The sequence below is a fragment of the Mauremys reevesii genome, linkage group 4 (assembly GCF_016161935.1).
Source record: "Mauremys reevesii isolate NIE-2019 linkage group 4, ASM1616193v1, whole genome shotgun sequence".
NCBI lineage: Eukaryota > Metazoa > Chordata > Testudines > Geoemydidae > Mauremys > Mauremys reevesii.
Window position 1 is genome coordinate 143,165,544 of NC_052626.1, and position 24,545 is coordinate 143,190,088.

The 24,545-nt window shown below is 62.8% G+C and overlaps 1 protein-coding gene across 1 annotated transcript; it reads right to left on the reverse strand.

The window, feature by feature from the left end:
* Positions 1-65: 65 nt before the first annotated feature.
* Positions 66-23,925, reverse strand: PITPNM1 (phosphatidylinositol transfer protein membrane associated 1). The gene is made up of 23 exons (XM_039537960.1): positions 23,833-23,925; positions 23,464-23,678; positions 22,900-23,021; positions 22,070-22,294; positions 21,057-21,368; positions 20,231-20,326; positions 19,807-19,914; positions 18,578-18,639; positions 17,919-18,163; positions 15,710-15,899; positions 15,315-15,422; positions 14,729-14,889; positions 14,129-14,316; positions 8,447-8,617; positions 7,946-8,095; positions 6,572-6,720; positions 6,279-6,389; positions 5,755-5,871; positions 2,294-2,442; positions 1,849-1,998; positions 1,505-1,688; positions 900-1,028; positions 66-610 (listed from the first exon to the last, which is right to left on the reverse strand). Exons 1-23 carry the CDS (start codon positions 23,908-23,910, stop codon positions 356-358), a joined length of 3,675 nt encoding a protein of 1,224 aa, XP_039393894.1. The 5' UTR covers positions 23,911-23,925; the 3' UTR covers positions 66-355.
* Positions 23,926-24,545: the final 620 nt, after the last annotated feature.

Consider the following 24,545-nt stretch of genomic DNA (forward strand, 5'->3'; position numbering starts at 1 on the left):
GGGATTGAGGGGCACCAGCAGAGCTGGGGGCGGGGCGGGTTGGGCCCAGGGCTGGGGGAGCAGGGGGGGCTCTGGGTGGGGGAGGGGACCCCAGGGCTGGGGGAGCTGGGGGTGGCAGGCAGGCCATGCCCAAGAGAGGAGTGGGCTGTGGGTGGGGGAGGGGAGCCCAGGGGGGTAGGGGGCAGGCCATGCCTAGTGCTGGGGGGCTCCTCGGGCCCCCACGCACAGTTCTCGCCCCGCGCCGGGGCTGCAGTGCAGCGTGTGGTCCCGTCGGGAGCTCCCTCTCCGTGCCAGGCGCCCTCGTCTCCTCGTGCGGGCTCGGCGCTCGCTCCAGGCTGGGAAGCCGCGGGGGGGCTCACTCCTCGCTCTCCAGCTTGAGGCTGATGCTGCGGGCTTTGGCGCGGGGCGCTGCCGGGGGCCCCCCCTCGCGCTCCGCCTGGCTCTGCCCCCGCGAGCGCAGCAGCTGGCTCTGCTTGCGCAGGAAGTCGACGGGGGCGGGGCAGCCGTAGGTGCCTTTGCCCAGCGTGGGCCGCGGTGCCCCCTTGGGCGAATGTGCCAGCGATGCCGTCTCCAGCTGGGCCAGGTGCGCCACGTAGCCCTCGGACAGGAACTGCAGACAGACGCAGGGACCGAGCGTGGGGACAGACGGACGGGGGAGCGCTGGGGCCCAGCCCCCACCGTCCCCATGCCAGACCCCCCACTGCCTCCCACCCCTTCTGGCCCAGGGGCACTGTGCCCTCCGGAAGGGAAGGCTCCCGTGTCCCGTTCCCCACCCATCTGGGCCAGCCAGTCTCCTGCCCTGGGGCCAGCCCAGAGGGGAAAGGCCCCATGTCCCAGTCCCTGAGCCAGCCAGTCTCCTCTCCGGGGACCGCAGCTCGTCCCCCCTGGTGCCCGCGTACCTGGCACTGGTTCTGGAACTTCTTGACCGTGCGCCCGACGATGTAGATCTGGGTGGGCGGGAGCCCCAGGGAGCTGTAGACCGAGATGTCCTTCGTGGAGCCATAGCCAGCCACAATGGTGACCTCTGCCTGCAGCACATGGGTACTCAGCCTGGCACCCCGCCTCCTCGTGCCACCCGAGCCCCTGCTGCCCGAGCCCCGCCCCCTAGTACCACCTGAGCCCCGCCCCCTACCACCTGAGCCCCACCCCCATACCCTTAGCCCCACCCCCATACCCTGAGGCCCACCTCCTCGTGCCATCCCAAGTCCCGTCCCCTCGCACCGCCTGAGCCCCACCCCATACCCCACCTCCTCGTGCCATCCCAAGTCCTGTCCCCTCGCATCACCTGAGCCCCACCCCCTCATGCTGCATGAACCCCACCCCTTCATGCTGTCCAAGGTCTGCCCCCTGGTGCCTCCCAAGCTCCACCCCTCACACCACCCAAACCCTGCCCCCTTGCACCACCCCGCTCCTGACACTGACTGAGCCCCAGCTTGGCCTGCCCCCCGCCACTCCCAAATGCTGGCTATGCCCTGTCCCCTGCGGCGCTGGGCGCAGGCCTCACCTCAGTGCGCAGGCTCTGCAGGAAGGCAGCTTTCTGGCGCAGGGGGTCGTGGGTGAGGCCGTCACAGAAGGAGACGACGCCGTGCGGGAAGTTGTGTTGCGACAGCCAGGCCACCACACGGTGCTTCTGCATGTCAGGCCGCCCCGTCACATAGATGATCATGTACCCCGAGTCCTGCCAGTGCCTGGGGTGACACGACACGGGCATCACAGGGGGCCGTGGGGAGCTGGGGTGGGCAAGGAGCTGAGAGGACAGCAGCGGGAAGGGGGTTAGCAGGGTGGTAGAGGGTGGCTGGGCGTAGGCACTGGAGTGGGAGGTTTACCCGGGGGTGGGGGGTCACCTACCGCACAACGTCGACAGCGCCTGCCCGCACTTTGGGGTCGCTGCCCATGATGGAGACGCTGGCCGTGAAGGAGCCGTCGATGCTGAAGACAACCGCCTCAGTGCTGCGTGCCACCACCGTCAGGAAGGCCTCGGCGTAGCTGTGATCCCCTCTGCACGGGAGCGGGGGGCATCAGGGACCGAGCGGGACAGGGGAGCCCAGACACCTCCACCCCCGCACACAGATCTCCCCCTCCTCTTCACACACACTGCGGGGGAGGGGGGTGTCCCGCAATCCTTGCCCAGAGGGGGCCCCGGGCTCCAACAGCCTCCCCTCACCCATTCCCAACACTGCTTTCCCCCCAAGGGCTCTCCCTGCCAGGCTCCTGGTACAGCCCCACTCCTCAGTACGTCCCCTTCCCAGGATCGCATGCACCGGGGCCGGGCAAGGCGGGGCGGGGGTCTCACCTGACCACCATGCGCACGGGGTACATGCCGATGCCCAGCGCCTTGTCGGGCGGGATGAGGAAGGCCAGGCGCCCGCTGCTGCTGGTCACCTCGGTGCCGTAGTGCAGCCACTTCCCCGACAGCGGCTGCGTCATGATGTAGACGTCCACCTGCGGGGAGCCGCACAGATGGTAACGTCGGCTCTTAACAGCTACCGCTCCCGCGGCTCCCCGGCCTGGCCAGGAGCCGAGATCACCCTGTGCAGGCGCAGCCCCCGAACGTCCAGCTTCCCCTCGGAGCGGCCGAGACCTCTCGTCTGGACAGCCCGGCTGCCTCTCGGAGTGTAGAATCAAGCTAAAGCTAAATGACACCGTTCCCCAGCAAGGCGAGTGATACTTGCGCTGGGATCCCCCCGCTGCTGTCACCCCCTCACCCCCAAGACTGGCCTAGTTCACTCATGGGCGAGACGCCCAGCTAAGAGCCCCTGCCAGGGGAGGAGAGAAGAGCAGCTGCTCCCAGGTGTGAGCCAAGGGCCAGGGGAGAAGAGGTAAGTTTAAGGCAGCTGGGAACGGCTTGCTGGGTGACCCAACAAAGTTCCTGAGAGCCCAAGAAGTCTCAACCGGCCAGCCCTTCCTGAGGCTGGTGTGCAGCCGTCTGCCTTGGGAGACAGAGCCACCCCTCTCCTCACCAACCCTCCCTGGGATGTCTCAGACCCTGGGAGAAGCCTGAAGGGTGCGGCAGCAAAGGCATCAGGGATCACCTGGGGCTGGGGGATTGGGCCCACCAGACTGCAAGGATCTGCCAGGGTTTGGTGTGTGCACTTTGGAAGTGACTGGGGCTCTCTAGCAGTGACGGGAATTCATAGAATCAGGGCCCCCAGGAGGTCATCTAGTCCAACCCCCTGCTCAAAGCAGGACCAATCCCCAACTAAATCCCCAAATCGCCCCCTCAAGGATTGAGCTCACAACCCTGGGCTTAGCAGGCCAATGCTCAAACCACTGAGCTCTCCCTCCAGCACGGCACAGCACACGGAGGGTGGCTGAGAGGCCCCCTCACCAGGGCCGGACTCCAGAACATTAAGAGAAATTGCTCGAGATGGGGGAGCCCAGGCTGGGCTAATTATGAACCAGGCCTGGCCATGAATCAAAGCAACACCCCTCTCTCTCTGCACTGTGTCAGACACCACCGCCATCTGCTGGACAGCAGAGGAACTGAGAGCTGGAAAGCTCAGAGCAATTTGGAAGGTGGCATAGAAGACTCTGGAGATCTGTGGTTGGCGGCCCATACCCCGGTTGGGGTGACGGGCATGAATGAATGAATGATATAAAACCGAGGTCACTCGGGGGGACCCCAGAGGTAGCTGAACCCTCGTGGGCAGCTTCTCCCCTCGGCCACAGTCCCAGCACCAAGAGATGAACGACTCGCCCCCAGCCCAGGGTTCGCAGGAGAAGAAGTGGTGAGATTTCAGTTCCCCTCTGTTCTTTAACAGAAATAGCTGCAGGTTGGCTTGTTGAGTCTACACACCCCAGCAATACCTCGGGTAGCCATGTGCTGGATTTAACTACTGTGTTTTGCGTGCCCTTCTTTGTAGGCCCGAGGATTGAACTCTAACGTGAAGCAGGTCTGCTGTCTAAGCTGGTTGCTCTGGGACCAATCCACTCCCATAGCAGGGAGCACAGCAAGTGCTTCCTTCCTCCTGGGTGAAATATTGGGCAGGGGTGTCCATACGTTCGGGGCGGTAGAACTGCTGAGTGATCAGGGCTGACTCCAGGGTTTCTGCCGCCCCAAGCAGCAAAAAAAAAAAAAAAAAAAAAAAAGGCAGCCGCAGTCACGATCAGCTCTACTGCCGCCGCTTCAGTCTTCGGCAGCAATTCAGCGGCGGGTCCCTCCCTCCGAGAGGGAGTGAGGGACCCGCCGCCGAATTGCCGCCGAAAAGTTGGACGTGCCACTCCTCTCCGTTGGCTGCCCCAAGCACCTGCTTGCTGGGCTGGTGCCGGGGGCCGGCCCTGTGAGTGATGATTATAAAGAAACCCAGGTGCTCTGCATTGCTCCTGGTCTCACCGCTCGTCCTCAACCCTACGGTACCGCTCGCAAGGCTGTGCGGGCTAGACCTGAAACGCTGGTTGTAGCTACGCGCAAGTGGTGCGCTGCTGCTTGTATGCTAAGGTGGCTCTGGCCAGTTACTAAACGGGTTGGTTGGGAATAACCGAGTGTCCTGCTGTGAGAGATGCTGTCCGAGGTGAGCGCTGACCTGAGAAGAGGCCAGTGTTCATCAGTAGCTAAGGCTCCCTGGGCTCAGTACAAGGGGTTCTCCTCTCAGCTTCCACTGGAATATCGGCTACAGCACCCACCAAAGAGGCAAACCCAATTCGTTAGATTTCAGCTTTAAAATCAAACCAGCACCGTGGGAAATTCACAACATTGACTGCTCCATTCATGCTTACATGGGGGCAGCTCCTGCCAGGGCACCCAGACAGACTCCCCCACACCCCACACCTGCTGGGGCACCCAGACAGACCCCCCCACACTTGCCGGGGCACCCGGACAAACCCCCCCACACCCCACACCTGCCGGGGCACCTCGACAGACCCCCCCACACCTGCTGAGGCACCCAGACAGACCCCCACACACTCCGCACCTGCTGGGGCACCCAGATAGACCCCCCAACACCCTGCACCTGTGGGGCCCCCAGACCTCCCCCACACCCTGCACCTGCTGGGGCACACAGACCCCCCCACACACACCCTGCACCTGCTAGGGCACCCAGATAGACCCCCCAACACCCCGCACCTGCTGGGGCACCCAGACAGACCCCACACACCTGCTGGGGCACCCAGACAGACCCCCCACACACCTGCTGGGGCACCCAGACCCCCCCCCACACCCACCTGCTGGGACACCCAGACAGATCCCCCCACACCCCACACCTGCTGGGGCATCCAGACCCCCACACACACCCTGCACCTCCCGGGGCTCCCAGTCCCCCACCCCACCCCACACCTGCTGGGGCTCCCAGACGGACCCGCCCACACACACCCTGCACCTGCTGGGGCTCCCAGACGGACTCCTGATCCTCCTCCTCCCCCATGACCAAGTGAGACTTTTCTAATGTTTTTATGAGTCCAAAGTGTTTCCCTCTGTACTTGGCATTGCTGGCCAATGGGAGCAAAAGGGTTAAATCTGCTGGGGGTTGGTGGGGGAGCAGGAGACTTGAGGTGTTTGTGTCACACACTGCCTGGCGGGGCGGGGGAAGAATGGGTCATCAGAGGCCTGGGCGAAACCGACCCAGACCAGCGGAGAATGCAAGCAGAGAACCCCAGTGGCCAGCGAACAGCAGGGAATGCCAGCTGGGGAGACCGGGGCTCTGGCCTTGGACTGGCAGACAGAGGGAGGGAGCCAGGAACGGAGTCCACAACTGCATGGTGCCCCAGGGCACTAGTGCCAGGTTCACCCTCCCAGCCTCTCCCCCACAGCGCCGGTACCTTCTCCCCGGTCAGCGTCACCACGTCCAGGGGGCCGTACATGAAGCGCCCGCTCAGCACCTGGGGCCGCCCCTCGCACACGATCACGTCGCTGGCTCGGTGGTTGGACGTCACATTCTGCGGGGCAGGGCAGGGGGGTCAGTGGCGGCGGCTCCTCCCCCTACCCCCAAAGGGCTGCTGGGGTCTCTGCCCCCCGTCCCGGGGGGCCGGCCTGAGCTTAGGCAGCCCAGCTGGGGCTGAGTCCAGCCTCCCGTCCAGAGCCCCGTGCCCCAGGAGCCCGGCCCAGTGATTTACTGCTGACTCTGCATCACCCCAATGACATAACCCAGCCATCAACCCAATGACTCAATCGCCACCTCCCCGCTCGTTCCCCACCTCCCCGCTCGTTCCCCACAGAGCCCTACCCCCTCCGTTCTGCCTGGGCCCCCACCGCCCTCCTCTGCCCACCCACCCCAGCAGCACCATCTCCTGCCCAGGCCCCCGTCACCCCCCTGCTCGGGCACAGGCGGGTGGAGGCTGCGTACCCGGATCTTCACTTGTGTGCGCTTGCGCTGCCACTTCTCGCGGGGGATGGCAGGGCTGTAGATGGAGCTCTCCTCGCACTCCGCCAGCTGGGGGCGCTCCTTCTCGATCACCTGCAATAGCAGCACGGCCTCAGCGCCCCCAGCCACGGCCACCATCCACGCCCCTCCCCGTCGCTAGGCACCAGCCCCCCGGCCACTGCTCGCTCCCCACCATGCTCACGACACCCTCTGTGCCGCAGACCTTGCCCCCAGGCCCTCTGCCCCCCCCCCTTCCCGGATCCCCCCCAGCACACCTGGCGCAGGATGAAGGCTACCACGTCGGAGGACTCCCAGTAGCTGGCGTGGAAGAGGTGCGGCAGGGTGATGGTGGGGAAGGCGGTCAGCGCGTCGGGGCAGTACAGGGAGTAGTCAATGCGCTTCGGGCCCCACCACCGCTCCAGGACTGCGGGGAGAGCGGTGACAGGAGAACTCGTACCCCGGCCCGGTCCTTCCGCCCGGCCCCCACACTCCAGACTGGACCAGTACCCTCTCCAGAGACTGGACCGGTACCCCGCTTCCTCCACCCAGTACCCCCTCCCCAGACTGACATGTACCCCACTTCTTCTACCTGGTACCCCCTCCCCAGACCGGCCCTGTACCCTGCTCCTTCTACCCAGTACCCCCTCCCCAGACCGGCCCTGTACCCCGCTCCTTCTACCCAGTATCCCCTCCCCAGACCGGCCCTGTACCCTGCTCCTTCTACCCAGTACCCCCTCCCCAGACCGGCCCTGTACCCCGCTCCTTCTACCCAGTATCCCCTCCCCAGACCGGCCCTGTACCCCGCTCCTTCTACCCAGTATCCCCTCCCCAGACCGGCCCTGTACCCTGCTCCTTCTACCCAGTATCCCCTCCCCAGACCGGCCCTGTACCCTGCTCCTTCTAACCAGTTACCCCTGCCCAGACCGGGCCTGTACCCAGCTCCTTCTACCCAGTATCCCCTCCCCAGACCGGCCCTGTACCCCGCTCCTTCTACCCAGTATCCCCTCCCCAGACCGGCCTGTACCCCGCTCCTTCTACCCAGTATCCCCTCCCCAGACCGGCCCTGTACCCCGCTCCTTCTACCCAGTATCCCCTCCCCAGACCAGCCCTGTACCCCGCTCCTTCTACCCAGTATCCCCTCCCCAGATCGGCCCTGTACCCCGCTCCTTCTACCCAGTATCCCCTCCCCAGATCGGCCCTGTACCCCGCTCCTTCTACCCAGTATCCCTTCCCCAGACCAGCCTGTCCCCCGCTCCCTCTGCCTGGTACCCCCTCCCCAGACTGGCCCTGTACCCCACTCCCTCCACCCGGTACCCCCACCCCGGCCTGTCCCCTACCCCCTCACCTTCTACACTGCTCCCCCCTACCCAAGACCTGCCCTGTACTCTGCCCCTTCCACCCTGCATCCCTCACCCGATCTGCCCCTACCCCTCACCCCCTGCCCTAATAAACCTCTCACCACAGACCTGCCCCTACCCCTCACCCCCTGCCCTGCAGCCCAGCACCCCAGACCTACCGCATATCCCACAGCCTCCTGTCCTGTACCCCCTTCAATGCTCCATCCCCCCGACTCCCCCATGTCACTCTTGCTGGTGCTGGGGGGGGGGGTAGGCAAGGCGCTAGGTGGATGGGGGAGGGGTCGCACTCACTCTTGACGACCTCGCTGGTGCTGGAAGGAGCGGGGGGCTCTCCTGTCTCGCTGCCTCTCCAGAAGCCCCCAAAGCAGCTGGTAGGGGTGGTGGGCGCCGTCAACTCCAAGTCGTCCAGGAAGAGGGTGGAATGAGTCTGCAGGGCCTCAGCTGAGCCAGGGAGAGAGAGCAGGGTGAGCACAGCAACCCCAGGGACTCTGCCCCCCACAGACCCAAGGGACAACCCAGAGGGGACCCCCAAACCCCTCTGTCCCCTATTGCCCCCCAAGGGACATCCCAGAGGGGCCCCCTTAACCCTCACTGGCCCCCTGAGGGACCCCCTAACCTCCACTGTCACATCCCCCACTTGCCCACCTCAAGGGGACATCCCAGAGGGAACCCCCAAACCCCACTGTCCCCCCCCTTACCCCACAATATTACCCCCAGCCCCTGGGGACCCCATGCTCCCAATGAGACTGCCCCAAAGGGATCCTGCCCTCCCCTCCCGCTCCCAGCCCTCACCCAGCAGTGCAGAGGTGCCATCGCCCAGCGGGTATTTCTGGTAGCGAGGCACGCCCAGGGGGGGCACGGCGTGGAAGGCCTTGGCCAGCAGGGGCTCCAGGCGCGAGGCGCAGGGGTCGGCTGCGTGGAACAGGTTGTAGATCTGCTCGCAGGCTGGGCGCATCTGGGCCACTGCAGGGACAGGAGGGTTAAATGCCTGCGCCGGGGGAGGGGGGGAAGTGGGGGGTGAGCAAGCAATGCAGGAAGGGTCACCCACTGAGTGAGCAGTGCAGGGGAGGGGAGCAGTGATGCAGGGGGGCAGCAGCCCCTGTGCCTGGGGGGATGTGAGCAATCCAGGGGGAGTGAGCAAAACAGGGGAGAGAGGCCCCTGCACTGGGGGGGGGGCGCAGCAGGGGAACAAATGTTTCAGGGGGTGGGATCAGCACCTAGGGGAATGAGGGGGCCCCCTCTCGCCACGGGGAGAAGCAGGGGTGCCAGAGACCCTGGAAATCCGTGCCAGCTTGGTGGTAGCAGTGGGTGCTGTACGCAGGAGTCATTTCCCGCAACAAGTGGCCCTGGCAACAGAAACCAGCTTAGAACAATTTGCCGAGGGCTGTGGTGGGTTCTCCACTGTTTAAATCAAGATGGGACGTTCCTTGTAAAAACTCTGCTCTCGGAGTTATTTTGGGGCCAGTCTCCGGCCTGTGCTAGACAGGTCAGACTAGCTGATCACAATGGGCTTTTCTGGCCTGGGAATCAGGAGTCTATGAAAAAAGAAATGGCAGAAGTGACATCTAAACGACTCCCCACGAGGTAGATGGCAGAGCAGTGCAGACACTGGGGGGCCTGCTCCAGGATCATCCGGCAAAGAACCCTGGTTCCATCCCAGGCGAGGTTCTGAGTGGCCCAATCCACCAGCCACCGGGAATGGAGACCCAGACACCCCAGAGGAGGCGAGAACCCAAGGGTGACAGCCGCAGTGGCCCCAGCCCAGGAACTAGAGCAGGGCCGGACTGCAGCGGCAGGAGCTGGCTGAGCTAGGGTGACCAGACAGCAAGTGAGAAAAATCAGGATGGGGGTGGGGGGTAATAGGAGCCTATATAAGAAAAAGACCCAAAAATCGGGACATCTGGTCACCCAGGCTTAGCGGGGCAAGCAGCCAGAGCAGCAGGGGAAGCAGGCCCTGGCAATGGAGGCCTGAGGAGCACGAGGCTGTGCGGCAGAGATCCACTGGGACAGAGATGCTGGATCGGTGACCCTGTTCAAGGTGCATCCTTTCCCTCCTGTGAACCGGATCCCCCTGCAGGTGGGCTGCGTAGCCTCACTCCCTTCCTGGGCCACGTGGCCAACCGGGAGGGGCTGATGGGGGGGGGGACACTATGAACAGTCCCAAAAGGAACCTTTTTGGAAGGTGGCTGCCGGCATGGGGCCCACAGCACAGCCCCCCCGCTCAGGGAAGAAACACATTCTGGTGGTGGCGTATGTCACCACTCGCTACCTTGAGCAGTGGGCTACCCCAGCAAGGCAGTTACTAGCCAGGGGGCTAATTGCATGTCAACCTTTCTCTGGTGCTTGTGGGTCATAAGAACAACCACACTGGGTCAGACCAATGGTCCATCTAGCCCAGTATCTTGTCTTCCAACAGTGACTGGTGTCAGATGCGTCAGAGGGAATGAACAGAACTGGGCAATTTTCGAGTGATCCATCCCGTCATCCAGTTCCACATTCTGGTGGTCAGTTTAGTTGCGTCTGTGACGACCTTGGCTAGTCGCCAGGGATGGACCTACTCTCCATGATCTTATCTCATTCTTTTTTGAACCCACTTATACTTTTGGCCTTCAGAACATTCCCCAGCAACGAGTTCCACGGGTTGACCGTGCATTGTGTGAAGCGCTTCCTTAGATTTGTTTTAAACCTGCTGCTTATTAATTTCATTGGGTGACCCCCTGGTTATGTTACGTTATGTGAAGGGGTAAACAACACTTCCCTCTTCACTTTCTCCACACTATTCCTGATTTTATAGACCTCTATCACATTCCCCCTTAGTCAAAACAGTCCCTATCTTTTTAATCTCTCCTCGTATGGAAGCTGTTCCATACCCCTAAGCATTTTTGTTGCCCTTCTCTGTACTTTTTCCAATTCTAATGTATCTTTTTTGAGATAGGGTGACCAGAACTGCACGCAGTATTCAAGGTGTGTACATACCATGGATTTATATAGTGGCATTATATTTTCTGTCTTATCTATTCCTTTCCTAATGGTTCCTAACATTCTGTTTGCTTTTGTGACGGCCGCTGCACATTGAGTGGATGATTTCAGAGAACCATCCATAATGACTCTAAGATCTCTTTCTTGAGTGGCAACAGTTAATTTAGACCCCATCATTTTGTATGCACAGTTGGGATTATGTTTTCCAACGCACTTTGTGCTTATCAACATTGTCTTTCATCTGCCGTTTTGTTGCCTAGTCACCCAGTTTTATGAGATCCCTTTGTAGCTCTTCATAGTCAGCTTTGCACTTAACTATACTGAGTAATTTTATATCATCTGCAAACTGCTACCTCATCCCTTTTTCCAGATCCTTTATGAACATGTTGAATAGCACTGGTCCCAGCAGAGATCCATGAAGGACCCCGCTATTTACCTCTCCCCATTGTGAAAACTGACCATTTATTTTTACCCTTTGTTTTTCCTATCGTTTAACCAGTTCCTGCTCCATGAGAGGACCTTCCCTCGTATCCCATGACAGCTTACTTTGCTTAAGAGCCTTTGGCGAGGGACCTGGTGAAAGGCTTTCTGAAAATCTAAGTACACTATATCCACTGGATCCCCCTCGTCCACATGCTTGTTGACCCCCTCGAAGAATTCTTGTAGATTGGTGAGGCATGATTTCCCTTTACAAAAGCCAAGATGACTCTTCCCCAACACATCATGTTCATCTACGAGTCTGATAATTCTGTTCTTTACTACAGTTTCAACCAATTTGCCTGGTACTGAAGTTAGGCTTACCGGCCTGTAATTGCCAGGATCGCCTCTGGAGACGAGCATTACATTAGCTACCTTCCAGTCATCTGGTATAGAAGCTGATTTAAATCATAGGTTACAGATCACAGTTAGGAGTTCTGCAATTTCATATTTGAATTCCTTCAGAACTCTTGGGTGAATGCCATCTGGTGCTGGTGAATTACTACTTTTTAATTTATCAATCTGTACCACCACCACCAGACTTCTGCATAGAACCCTCAGTCCAACGGGCAGGTGGAGAGGTTTTATGGGACCCTGAAGATGATGCTGAGGACTATCTTCCGATGAGCAGAGGGAGGGCCCAGCGACCGGATGTGGTTCCATGACTGCCTGGCAGGCAACGCGAGAGGACGCAGAACCAGCGCGGCTGTGACCGGGGACAGAGACTCCCAGTGGGCATGCTCAGGCTTGAGAAAAGAAGATTGAGGCGGGACCTGATAATGGTCTTCAGCTATGCTAAGGGCTGTTATAACCAGGACTGTTCTCCACACCCACTGAAGGTGGGCAAGAAGCAGTGGGTTTAACCTGCAGCAAGGGAGATCCAGGCTCGGGATTAGACAGGCCTTTCTAAGTCTAGGGCTAGTGAAGCTCTGGAGTAGGCTGATGTGCCGAAGTGGGAATTCTCTGCAGTATTTTGATGAGTGATCTGCACAGCAGGGACTGACTTGTCATGGGGCCGGTACCCAACGGGGACAAAAGGGTTAAGCTGCTCCTGGGGCAGAGCAGGGAACCCGAGGTGTTGTGTCACGTCCCTCCCTGGGGTGGTACGAAGGGGGTGCGGTGGGGTAAAGGACTGCCTGAAACTGACCCATTCCACAAAAGCCCCAAGGACCAAACAACTGACGCCGATCCAGGGAAGCTGGCAGGCGGCACACGTGAGCTCAGCAGGAGCCGGACCAGGGACTGAAAGTTGTCATGTGGCTGGGATAAGAGCTGGCTTTTGGGGAGACTCAGCACCTCTCACCTGGGATGGACAAAGACAGGGGAGAGAGCCAGCAAAGGGATCGCAGGGCAGCTCGGCTGGGGTGGAGGGGCCATGGCCGGGCCAGCTGGACAGTGTCTTCACCTGTCTTTCTATCTGTGGCCCTAAGGGCCTCCCCAGGCCGAGTCCCAGGTGACTCATAACCCGACGCTGTTCTGAAAAGGCTGCCACGTGTCACTGCGAACACCGGCTGGGGGCACTGGCCCCCAAAGAGCGGCCAGGTCTCTCCCAGGGGTCTGGCTCAGTGGGAGGCACCAGGCAGAGCTCACAGGGTGGAGCAGGAGGGCTGGAGCCCAGAGGCTCCGTCTCAGAGGCGGTGAGGCTGCGTGGCTGGCCCTGGAGGAAGGGTGGGATCCCTGGGGGGCTGGTGCACTCAAGGGTTCCTCTGAGGGATGGTTGACAAGCTGGGGGGCAGCACAGATCCTGGGAAGCCGTGAGAGCTTCCAAGAGAGGCTGCGGAAGCCCCGTCCCTGCAGGTGGGGCAAGCCCCGGCTGTCAGGGATGGTATACGTTTACTTGGTCCTGTTTCAGTGTGAGGGCACAGACTTGAGCTCTCGAGGCCCCTTCCAGCCCGACACTGCGATGATCAGAGCAGGGCCGCCCAGGGCGTGGAACTGTGACAAAGTTTCGCTTCCTCCCGCGGCCCCAAGTGGCCTCCAGGGGCCTGCCAAATGCTGACTGTGGGAGAAGGCGCGTGCTCTCCCTGCAGATCCTTGCGGGGCCCATTGCTCTGCCAGGGGCCTGAGCTCACAGGGACCCGCTGGGGAGCCCCGGGGAGAAGCAGGGCCCAGTCTCACGGGCTGAAGCCACAGGCCTCGCCCTTGGAAAAAGCTGAGCCGAGGGCCTGGCGCACTAAGGGAACGTCGACACAGGCATGGCCGTGGGCTCTGGGTACCCTCACACTGGGTAACAGCCGGGGCACTGAAACCCCTGGAAATCTGTGCTGGGGGCAGTGCCTGCGCTGTGGGGAGTGTAAGTGTGTGTGTGTGTGTGTTGGAGGGCGGGGATGAGTGCCTGCGCCAGGAGGAGTGTAAGAGTGTGTGTGTGTGCGCGCGTGTGTGTGTGTGTTGGGAGGGGTGGGGGGATGAGTGCCTGCGCCGGGGGGAGCGTCAGTGTGTGGGTGTGTGTGTTGGGAGGGGTGGGGGGATGAGTCCCTGCGCCGGGGAGCGTAAGTGTGTGTGTGTGTGTTGGGGAGAGGAGGTGAGTGCCTGCGCCGGGAGCGTAAGTGTGTGTGTGTGTTGGGGAGGGGTGAGTGCCTGCGCCGGGGCGCGTAAGAGTGTGTGTGTGTGTGTGTGTGTGTGTGTGTGTTGGGGATGAGTGCCTGTGCCGGGGAGCGTGTGTGTGTGTGTGTTGGGGTGGGAGGGAGTGCCTGTGCCGGGAAGCGTAAGTGTGTGTGTGTGGGGGATGAGTGCCTGTGCCGGGGGGAGTGTAAGTGTGTGTGTGTGTGTTGGGGGGGATGAGTGCCTGCGCCGGGGGGAGCGTAAGTGTGTGTGTGTGTTGGGGGTGGGGGAGTGAGTGCCTGTGCCGGGGGGAGTGTAAGTGTGTGTGTGAGTGTTTGGGGTGGGGGAGTGAGTGCCTGCGCGGGGGGAGCGTGGGGGGGGTCAGTGCTGGAGGAAGAGAGGAGGCCCGGTGCCGGCCCTGGGGGAGCTCTGTGGGGGTACAGGGGCCGGGGCAGGCTGGCGCGGGGGGACCCTCACCATCCAAGGCTGGCATGACCGTCTTGCGCAGCGCTAGCACCAGCCCCAGCGGCGAGCCGAACAGGAAGAAGCCGGACACCTTGAAGTCGAGGCGGGCGGCCGTGCCCTCGCCCCCGTCCAGCACTGAGCCCGAGGAGTAGCTGCTGCGCCGCAGCTCCACCTCCCCCTGGGGGACGCTGGCCTGCAGGCTGGAGAGGACAGAAGAGCAGGCTCCAGTGGGCACCGGGACGGGACACGGGGCCTTTCCCCTCCAGGGGGCACTGGCTCTGATCCAGCCCCAGGGCAGGGGGACTGGCAGGCTAAGGGAGTGGGGAATAGCTCATGGGGTCTTTGCCCTCCGTGGGGCACCGGCTCCTATCTGGCCCCAGGGCAGGGGTCTGGTTCTGTGCATGTCCACATGGTGCTGCTCCCATGGGGTTGGGGTGCAGCTGTCAATGTCCTGCCCCCGACTGGGGTGAGCCGTGCCATGGGGCCCAGAGCCATTGCTCCAATCCTGCCAGTGGCATCCTGTGGAGGGGTCACCCCTCCCCCTTCTCTCCCCCCCGTGCCTTCCCCCTGCACCCACTGAGGGCAGTCCTCCCCCACCCCGGGTGCTCTCACCTGCACAGGAAATTGTGCTGCTGGCTCACAGAGTCCACGTTGCTCTGCTCCTGGGGGGGCGGGAGCACCCCGGGCTCGGGGCTGGCCTGTCCCGTCCCCCCTGCCCCTTCGGCTAGCGGGTCCTTCCTGCTGCCCAGCTCGGGGGAGATCGGCTCCATGGTCTGGGAAGTGGGTGAGCAGTGAGAGAGCAGCACCCTCATGGGGTCAGTGCCACCCACCCCATCGCAGGCACCCCACCCCTCACTGGGCCAGTGCCACCCACCCCACTGCGGGAATCCCAACCCACCCATCACAGGAGCAGCGCCACCCCCTACCCATTGCGGGCACCGTCCCCACCTCAGGGGGCCCTCCATGCCCTGGACCCTGTCACCCCTCAGAGGCCCGTCCCCACCCCAGACCAGGGCTCCCTGAGCTGCTGGTCCCTCCCCACCATGTAAAGGGTCGGGGTCACAGACAGCCCAGCAGGCTCCAGCGCTCTGGGGGGTGGGTACGGGGCAGTGTGGAGTGATGTGAAAGTGGGGGATCCTACAGAGGGGCTGCCAGAGCCCCCCGAGCTCCCTTGGCAAAGAGGGGCCCAGGCACTCACCAGGCTGCCCCGGCGGCTGCTGCTCCGGCTCCCCGCAGTGCCTGCCCGGCTCTGGCACAGGGCATCGAAACCCAGGATGCCCCCCACACAGTCACCGATCAGCACCACCTGCTGGAGGGAGGGACCGTCAGATCCGGGAGGGACCCCACGCCCCATAGCCGTGGCCCACCCGGCCCTGCACCACTCCCACAGCCACTGCCCCCTTCCCAACAGCCCCCCATCCCACAACGTCCCCCAGAGCCACCAACCCCCACTCCTCACAGTGCCCCCCCACAGCCAGAGACCCCCATCCTCACAACTCCCCCATCCCACTCCCCACAGCCAACCCCCACCCTGATCCCCACTCTCCTCCCAACTGTGCCCCCCCCTCGCTTCCCCCAGCGCTGCCCCCCGACCTGGCCGCAGAAGCCGGAGCCCTCAGGGGAGTGCAGGAAGGCGCTGTGGGCCTGGTTGGCACGGGTGATGGTGGTGGCCACGGCGTGCTGGTAGCTCCCGGAGGACGTGGCCAGCAGGGGCAGGGCGGCCAGTGGGATGTGGTCCTGGCTGCTGGACAGGCTGTCCCTATCATGGCTGTAGGGGCTGAGGCTGGGGATGAGGGGTTAGTGGTGAGAGAGGCGGCTGCTGCCCGGAGACCCCCACAGCCCTGTGCCATTGCCGGAAGGCAGCTCCTCCCATGCCAGCTGAGGGATGGCCCAGGCAGCTGGGCAGGGCCCCACCCACTGTAGCCCATGGAGTCTTTGATTTAGCTCAGCAGTAACACAAGGAACCCACAGGCCTGTGTCCTGTAAGACAATGGCCTCAGCAAGTTCGCATGAGTAAAGTAGGCCTATGGCCCTCAGCATAGCGGAAATGGCCCGACCGTTACCCGAGGTTTGGGGAGCTGGGAATAGCTTGCTCGAGAGAGAGTTGGGACACAACGGTACCAGGTGACCGCAGGAGCTGGGGTGTTTTGGGACAGAATCGCTGGCAGATGTCTAACCACCAACTTGCCTGAGCAATAGGTAGGGCCCTACCAAATTCACAGCCATGAAAAATGTGTCATGGACCTTGAAATCTGGTCTTCCCCCGTGAAATCTGGATTGTGTGTGCTTTTACCCTGTCCTATACAGGTTTCATGGGGGAGACCAGCGTTTCTCAAACTGGGGTTCCTGACCCAAAAGGGATTTGCGGGTGGGGGGGGTCACAAGGTTATTTTAGGGGGAGTCACAGTATTGCCACCCTCACTTCTGCGCTGCCTTCAGAGCTGGGTGGCCAGAGAGCAGCGGCTGTTGGCCGGGCGCCCAGCTCTGAAGGCGGCACCCCACCAGGAGCAGCGCAGAAGTAAGGGTGGCAATACCATACCGTGCCCTCCTTATTTCTACGCTGCTCCCTTCAGAGCTGGGTGGCTGGAGAGCGGCGGCTGCTGACTGAGGGCCCAGCTCTGCAGGCAGCAGCCCAGCAGGAAGAGTGGCAATACCATACCGTGCCATCCTTCCTCCTGCACTGCTGCTGGCGGCGGCTCTGCCTTCAGAGCTGGGCTCCCGGCCAGCAGCCGCTGCTCTCCAGCTGCCCAGCTCTGAAGGCAGCGCGGCCGCCAGCAGCAGTGCAGAAGCTAAGAGTAGCAATACCGCAACCCCCTCTCCCCCTATAATAAGCTTATGACCCCCCCAAACTCCTTTTTGGGTTAGGACCCCTACAATTACAACACCGTGAAATTTCAGATTTAAATAGCTGAAATCATGAAATTTATTATTTTTAAAATCTTATAACCATGAAATTGACCAAAACAGAGCGTGAATTTGGTAGGGCCCTAGGAATAGGTGACCTATATGACATGAGCTAAAGGGAACGGATGTGTTAACCGACAGGATAAGGACACCCCAGTATTACAAGGGTGAGGAAGGTAGATTTGGACACGGGAGGCTGGGCATCCGAATGAATGTTCGTGATATTGCCCAGGCTCTGTAACAGGCCACGCCACCACCCGTGGCGCCTAGCTTTCCATCCGTGACCCTTCAACTCTCCACTGCTATCTCCCACCGACCTTTGGGCATCCGGGGGTCTGGACCATCGGACTCCTTGGGACACGGCTGCTCCTTTCTGTCTCCCCACCAGCTCCCCAAGGAAGGGTGTGAGTAGATGAGCACACGCAGGGAATAGCACCAAATGTCCTGCTATCTGTGTAGGGTTTGAAGCTTTGCTGTCTGTGGATTGCGTGACTAGAAATCGCCATGGCTTTGCTGTGCCCTCAGCAGGAGGGGCTTTGCCATTCACCCGCGGCTCCCTACGAGCTACTGAATTGTCAGTTTTAATTCTGTGGAGCCTGGTTCTGGGACGAGACCCCTAGTACCCCCAGTTCATGACATTAGTATCAACTGACAATCAATGCAATTATTATTCACCCTGACAAAGGACTGGGCAACACCACGCCCAGCAGGCACCTCATCTGCTGATACGGGAGTGCAGCACCCCCTAGCGCCATGCTAGAGCCAGCACTGCCTGAGGGAGAGCACCCCGATGGAGTCCCCACCCTACTCCCTGCAGCAGAGCGCCCCTAGCACCCCACTGGGGCACAGGGGCCAGCCCTGACTGCAGGCAGCGCCCCCTGCAGGAGGGAGGACATACTTGGAGACCAGGGCGTAGGCGGCGGCGCAGATGGGTGGGCAGGGCACCAGGCGCAGCGCCACGTGGCCAAGCGCCTCAGGGAAGTGGACGCGGGCAACGGCGTCGAAGGTGGCGGCCAGCGTCTGCACGTCAGCCTGCTTGGAGCCCGGCTCGCCCGCACCCTGGTCCAGGATGTTCCCGCTGTGCAGGATCAGGAACAGCGCGTGGATTCGGCAGGCCTGCGCCACGCTCTCCGCAGAGCCACCCTGCGGGGAGACATGCTGTCAGTGGGGCAGGCAGGGACAGGTGCCCATGGCGGGGGGGAATGGGTGGGGTGGGGAGATAATGGTGCCCTTTGGTGGAGCTTGGGAAGTACCTCCCTGAACGCCAGGTTAGCCAAGTTATGCAGCTCTGGGCTGGGGGCAGAGAGCCCCCACTTGGCCCCACGCAGCTGCCCTAGGCACACGGGACTGTGAGCAGCCAGCTCTGCCGCCCGCTGGGGTCGGGGGTGGCCATGGCTGGTGATTCCTAGTGGCATCTGGGTTGCAAGGAGAGGGCCAGACCAGATGGGGTGAGGCAGGGGCTGGTGAGACAAGACAGGTGGCAGGGCTGAAGGCAGTGCCAGGTGGGTCACAGGTGGGGTGGGGTGGGGGGCAGGGCCAGGGCAGGGGGCCACACACCTCAGCAAAGCTGGCCCCGGTCAGTCCACTGCCACTGGGCTTGGCCACACCGGTCCCGTCCCCTGCACAGACAAAGCCCGGGTGAGCGTGCTGGCGTGGGAGGTGCCCTAGGGGCCGGGCCCCAGCTGCTGGATCCCAACCCTGCTACCCTGGGGTGCTGAGGTGGACCACGGGGACCCCGGCATTCGCCCTGTGGGCTCTGACCCACTCCCCTGCCTCCCACCCTCCCCCCATGCAACCTGCCACCTTCACGCCACCCTGTTCCTCTACACCAGGGGTCGGCAACCTATGGCACGCGAGCTGATTTACTGTGGCACACTGCTGCCAGCCTGGGGTCCCCGCCGCCGGCCCTGCTCAGCCCACTGCTAGCCTGGATGGACGAAACCCCGGGACGGCAGCAGGCTGAGCGGGGACAGCAGCCGAAACCCCGGCAGCCAAGGGCCGGCGGACAGAACCCCAAACTGCCAGCAGGCTGAGCCACTCAGCCCGCAACCGGCCTGGGGTCCCAGCCGCCGGTCCGCTCAGCCTGCTGCCAGTCTGGGGTCCCAGCCGCCGGCCCCTGTAAATGTAAAATGTATTACTGCCACGCAAAACCTTAAATTACCGTGAATAAATGAAAACTTGGCACACCACTTCTGAAAGGTTGCCGACCCCTGCTCTACACTATCCCAACCCCCACCCTCCTGCCTCCCCGCCCACCTGAAGCCCTACTTCCCTCACCACCCCTATCCTCCTGCTGTCCTGTCCCCCAACCCTATCCTGCCCCGCACCCTCCCACTTCCCTGTCCTTTAGGAAGTGTTATTTACTCCTTCCCTTAACACAAGAACTAGGGGTCACCCAATGAAATTAACAGGCAGCAGGTTTAAAACAAACCTAAGGCAGTATTTCTTCACCCAACATACAGTCAACCTGTGGAACTCCTTGCCAGAGGATGTTGTGAAGGCCAAGACTATAACAGGATTCCAATAAGAACTAGATACGTTCATGGAGGATAGGTCCATCAATGGCTATTAGCCGGGATGGGCAGGGATGGTGTCTGTAGCCTCTGTTTGCCAAAAGCTGGGAATGGGCGACAGGGGATCTCCCTGTCCTGTTCATTCCCTCTGGGGCATCTGACACTGGCCACTGTCGGCAGACAGGATACTGGGCTAGATGGACATTTGGTATGACCCAGTATGGCCATTCTTGTGTTTACCCTGCCCTGATCCTCCCCCTGCCCCACGCTTACCCAGCCCCTCATCCAGCTCGCCTGGTCGGTCCAGCGTGTCCAGCAAGTCGTTGGAGTTCCACTTGGTCATCTCCTTGGCAAAGACGTCGTCACTGTCAGACAGATCCTCTGGAGGGGAGGGTGTGTCATGAGACTGAGACACTGAGACACCCCCCAAGAATGAGGGACCCTCGGGAGAGACACCCGTGGGAATTGGAGACTCTGTTTGCACCTGCCCCTGGGAATGGGGGACCCCCCTGCATGCACCCCTGGGAATGTGGGACCTCCCAGCAGAGATATCCCCCAGGAATGCAGGACTCCACTTGCACACCTGCCAGTAGGAATAAGGGACGCCTGCAGCAGAGATACTTTCTGAGAAATGGGAGACCCCCTCTAGGCGCACCAACCGCCAGGAATGGGGACCACTCCCCTCCACCCTCCGTACCATGAGCATCGAAGAATTCCTCCTCTGAGCTGTTCTCCGAGTCCCGTGCAATGTTCTGCATACGCCACTCTGAGAGACTCTGGGGAGATACCCCCCCTGGGGGGATGGGATGGGGGTCAGATACCAGAGACTGGGGAGCCCTCCCCACAGCTCTCCCACCAGCATCCCACCCCAGATCCCCTGCCAGCACCCCACCCCTCCCCCTGAATGCCCCATCCCCCAGCCAGCACCCCACCCCTCTGCCGGAGCGCCACTGTCCCCCAGCACCCCTGTCAGCACCCCCACCCATCCCCCAAATGCCCCAGCCCCCGGCCCCCCTGTCAGCACCCCACCCATCCCCCAAATGCCCCAGCCCCCTTGCCAGCACCCCACCCCTTCCCCGAGCGCCTCTGTCCCCAGTGCTCCTGCCAGCACCTCCACCCTTCCCGAATGCCCCATAACCCAGTCCCCTGCCAGCGCCCCACCCTCCCCTGAATGCCCGGCCCCTGCCAGCGCCCCACCCCTCCCCTAAGCACTCTGTCCCCAGTGCCCCTGCCAGCACCCCCACCCTTCCCAGTACCTGTCCTCCAGCACTTCTGCCAGCACCACCCTATCCTCCTGAGCACCCCAGCCCCCAGCACCTCTGCAGACCCCACCCCTCTGCCCCCAGTGCTTCTGCCAGCAGTCCCACCCTGTTCCCTGCAGCACCCCTGGCAACCCTCCAGCCAGCGCTCCCCCCCCACCCCATGCCAACACCTCCACCCCCAGCACCCCCACCTCCTGCTCCTGCCCCAGCCAGTTCACTCCCCTCAGGCCCCAGCACCCACCCCCGCCCGGGCTCCCTCACCTCCATGCTGGGAGGAATAGGAGGAGCGGGAGGACGAGGACCACTGCTTGGCGAAGGCGTCGTCGGGGGAGGCGTCGGGCGGCCCCTGCCCCTCAGCTCGGTCCTGCCCGTCGGCGCTGCCCAGCTCGGCCCGGCCCTCGGCGCTGGGGGCAGCCGCCGCCTCCTCGGCCTCGGTGCACTTGGCCATCTTCTGGGCCAGCATGCGGGCCGTCTCCTCCTCCAGCTGCCGGATGTCCTCCATGGTCAGCTCCGTCCACTCGTCCTGCCAGCACCAGGCCTGGCGGTGCGCCCGCAGCATCACCTTGCGCAGCCCTGTGGGGCGAGGGGCAGGGGAGTGCGGCGCAGCCAGAGCACCCCTCCCCCGGTGGCCCCCCCCAGCCGGAGCCAGAACTCCCCTCCCCCACCAGAGCACCCCTCCCGCACGAATACACCCAGCCAGAGCCAGAGCACCCCCCCGCCAGAGCACCCCTCCCCCCCCCCGCTCCCAGCCAGAGCATCGCTCCTCCACCCCCACCTCACTCTGAGCCAGAGCACCCCTCCCCTGCTGCCCCTCCCACCAGAGCACCCCTCCCCCATGAGCACCCCAAGTCCAAGCCAGAGCACCCCTCCGCGACCACCTCCCCCAGCCTGAGCCAGAGTGGCCTAATGTACATGCCAGGGCTCATGCAGCCTCCATGTGGGGGATCAAGGAATTGGGGTCCCCCTGCCAGGGCTCTGCTACATCAGTGTGACCCAGCAGGCAGTGTGAACAGCTCCCCTTCCTCTGGTTGGGCCCCGCAGGAGGCTGGGGAGTCACTGGGAGCAGCATCAGGGGGTCATCCCAATGCCAGGGGGGTGGGGGGGCAGCACCAAGGAAAGGGCAGTGCTGGAGCGGGGAAGCACGATGCTAAGGGGCAGTGCTGGGTATGGGAGGCAGCGCCACTGGGCTGGAGGCTAAGGGGCGGGCGGGGGCAGCACCGGGGCAGCGCTAAGGGGCAGGGAAGCCATGGGGGGGACTGGGGCCGGGGACTCACCTACGTCGTGGATGAACTGCTCGATCTTGGACTGCATGCCCCAGTAGCGGAACTCCACCTTGCATAGCTTGTAGGCACACATGAGGGGCCCGGCAGCCATGGCCCCCTCCAGCCAGTCGTCGCCCAGCGGCCCCCGGCCCGTCTTCGCCGAGCGGTACAGCTTGGGGTCCTCCTCCACCTTGTACTCGTTGGGCGAGATGGGGTCCCGCACAATGTCAATGGTGTCTGGGGGCAGCAGGGCGTCAGCACCCACACACGGCACCTGCCTGCCCCAGTGCCAGGGGTCTCACCCACTGCAGCCCCCCAGGGACAGGGAAAATACCTGCCTCAGTCCCCACAATGCTCTGGGGGCCCATCCCCCAAGGTTTTTGTTGCAGAGCAATGGAACAGGGGGGTTGCAGCAGTGTGTGTGTGTGGGCGGGGGGGTGCACAGAAGGGAGGGAGATTAGTGGGTGGAGGAGTGGGAAGAACTCCCGCCCTCCCAGCACTCTGCCCTCCCTGCCCCACGGCACTCTGGGACAGAGCACACGGGAGCAGCAGGGCTCAAGACAACGGGAGCTCTCCAGGCTCCAGCCCCTGGGCCCCACCCGCCAGACCTGCCCCAGCACTGAGCTCCCGTACAACTAAGGCACTTGTGTGGCAGGTCTGTGCCCCATGTCCCAGCACGGAGCACAGCCTGGGCAGGTCACGGGCTCCCTCCCCTGGGGGCCGGCTCTGTTCCTCACCGTCTTGGTGGAGCAGCACCGGGGCTGCGCCGGCGCCGGGTGCCCCGAGCGCGAAGGCGCAGACTGGCCCACCCAGTATCGGGTGTCCCCGCGAGCAGTGCTTACCCAGAATCCGCTGCCTCTTCTCGGCCGCCGTGAGGTTGAAGACATTGGTCTGTTTGCCGGAGTCGGGCCGGTAATAGGTCTCGATCTCGATGGAGAACTTCTCCACGAAGGGGCAGGTGTATCTGGGAGATGGGAGAGACGGGGGAACAGGGGGATGAAAATGGGCAGCTTCTGCCTGTCCCAGCTCTGACCAGCCCCTGCCCCACCCCTACCCACCTCCTCCTCTGCCTCACTCTCCCCACTCCAGGCCTGCACGAGCCCCACCCCACACAGCTTCTCCCCTGGTCTTGCCCCACCCCACATCCCACCCCCTGGGGCCATCAGTGCAGCATGAGGTGGGACCCCACAGCGATGCAGGCTGTCCCCTGCTCTGTGCCAGTCCCCTGGCCCTGCAAGGGACTTTGGGACGGCCCCAGAACGAGTGATCCCGACAGACCCACACAGCAGGGGCAAGGGGGCAGGCCCCTGAAAACTGCTACCAATGTTCCTCAGCTCCCTGCCCTCCACCCTGCATGCCCCTCAGCTGGCCTGACACCCCCTGTCCCTCCCCCCGCCATGCTGCACCTGGTGCGCGTGTAGGGATAGGCGTTCCACGACTCCTCCTCCACCTGCAGCGCAGCCTTGGGCAGCAGGGCACGGAACCAGCTGGGGATGTGGGAGCCCACGTGGTAGATCTTGTGGGTGTACTGGCCGCTGCCTCCCGGGCCGTCGCTGTAGGGCCGGTTGGCCAGGATCTCGACCCCGCTGCCCTCCCCGCTGGATTCCTCCCGGCTCTTCTTCTGGAGAGGAGACACTGACCCATTGGTTCCAACCTGGGCCCTGGCGCCACTCCCACCCCAACCGCCCCCCCGGTGCCGACCCTCCCAGACAGACAGACCCAGTCCCTGCTCTGCACCCAGAGCCCACCCTGCACCCACAGACCCCTCCCCTCACCTGGATCATATAGAGCTGGGCCACCTGGTACTCCTCGAGGCTCATGGGCAGCAGGATGTGATACTCCTTGATGAGCATGGTGACTGGTGGGGCCTGCGGACAGGGGCGAGGAGTTAGAGCCCCACTGCCCCTCCCCTGCACAGACCCCCGTCCCGGGGGGCCATTCCTGCTCCTCTCCTGCCCCAACCCTCCTCTCTCCCTTCTGGCTGCTTGGCCCACAGGATGGGGGATGGGGAACAAGAAGCAAATCCTCATGTGACCTGCTTAAAACTCCATCCTGCCTGATGCGTTTCCATGGTGATGCGCAGGGAATGGGGGGGGAGAGGGTGGGGGGGCATTCCCCCACTGTCCCCCCCCACACACACACACGCTGTCAGGTCCTCTTGCATTCACCCTGCCCAGCCCTGCATCATCAAGGGACAGGACTCCTGGGTCCCTGTCCAGCTCCAACCCCAAAACTAGCTGGATGCTACTGGCAGCCCAAGGCTGGTGGGGGCGCTGCTCCTGGACCCAAGGTAACACAGCAGCGTGGGCACCGCAGCCCCACGGCCTGGGCCAGCAAACCTGCCCCACACAACTCCCGCCTGGGCCTGGGCCACCAAACCTCCCCACCCAGGCCCTGCTACAGCCTGGGGCACCAAACCTCCTCCCCATACAGCCCACCTCGGCCTAGGACACTAAACCTCCCACCCCACATTCCCCCCACCTGGGCC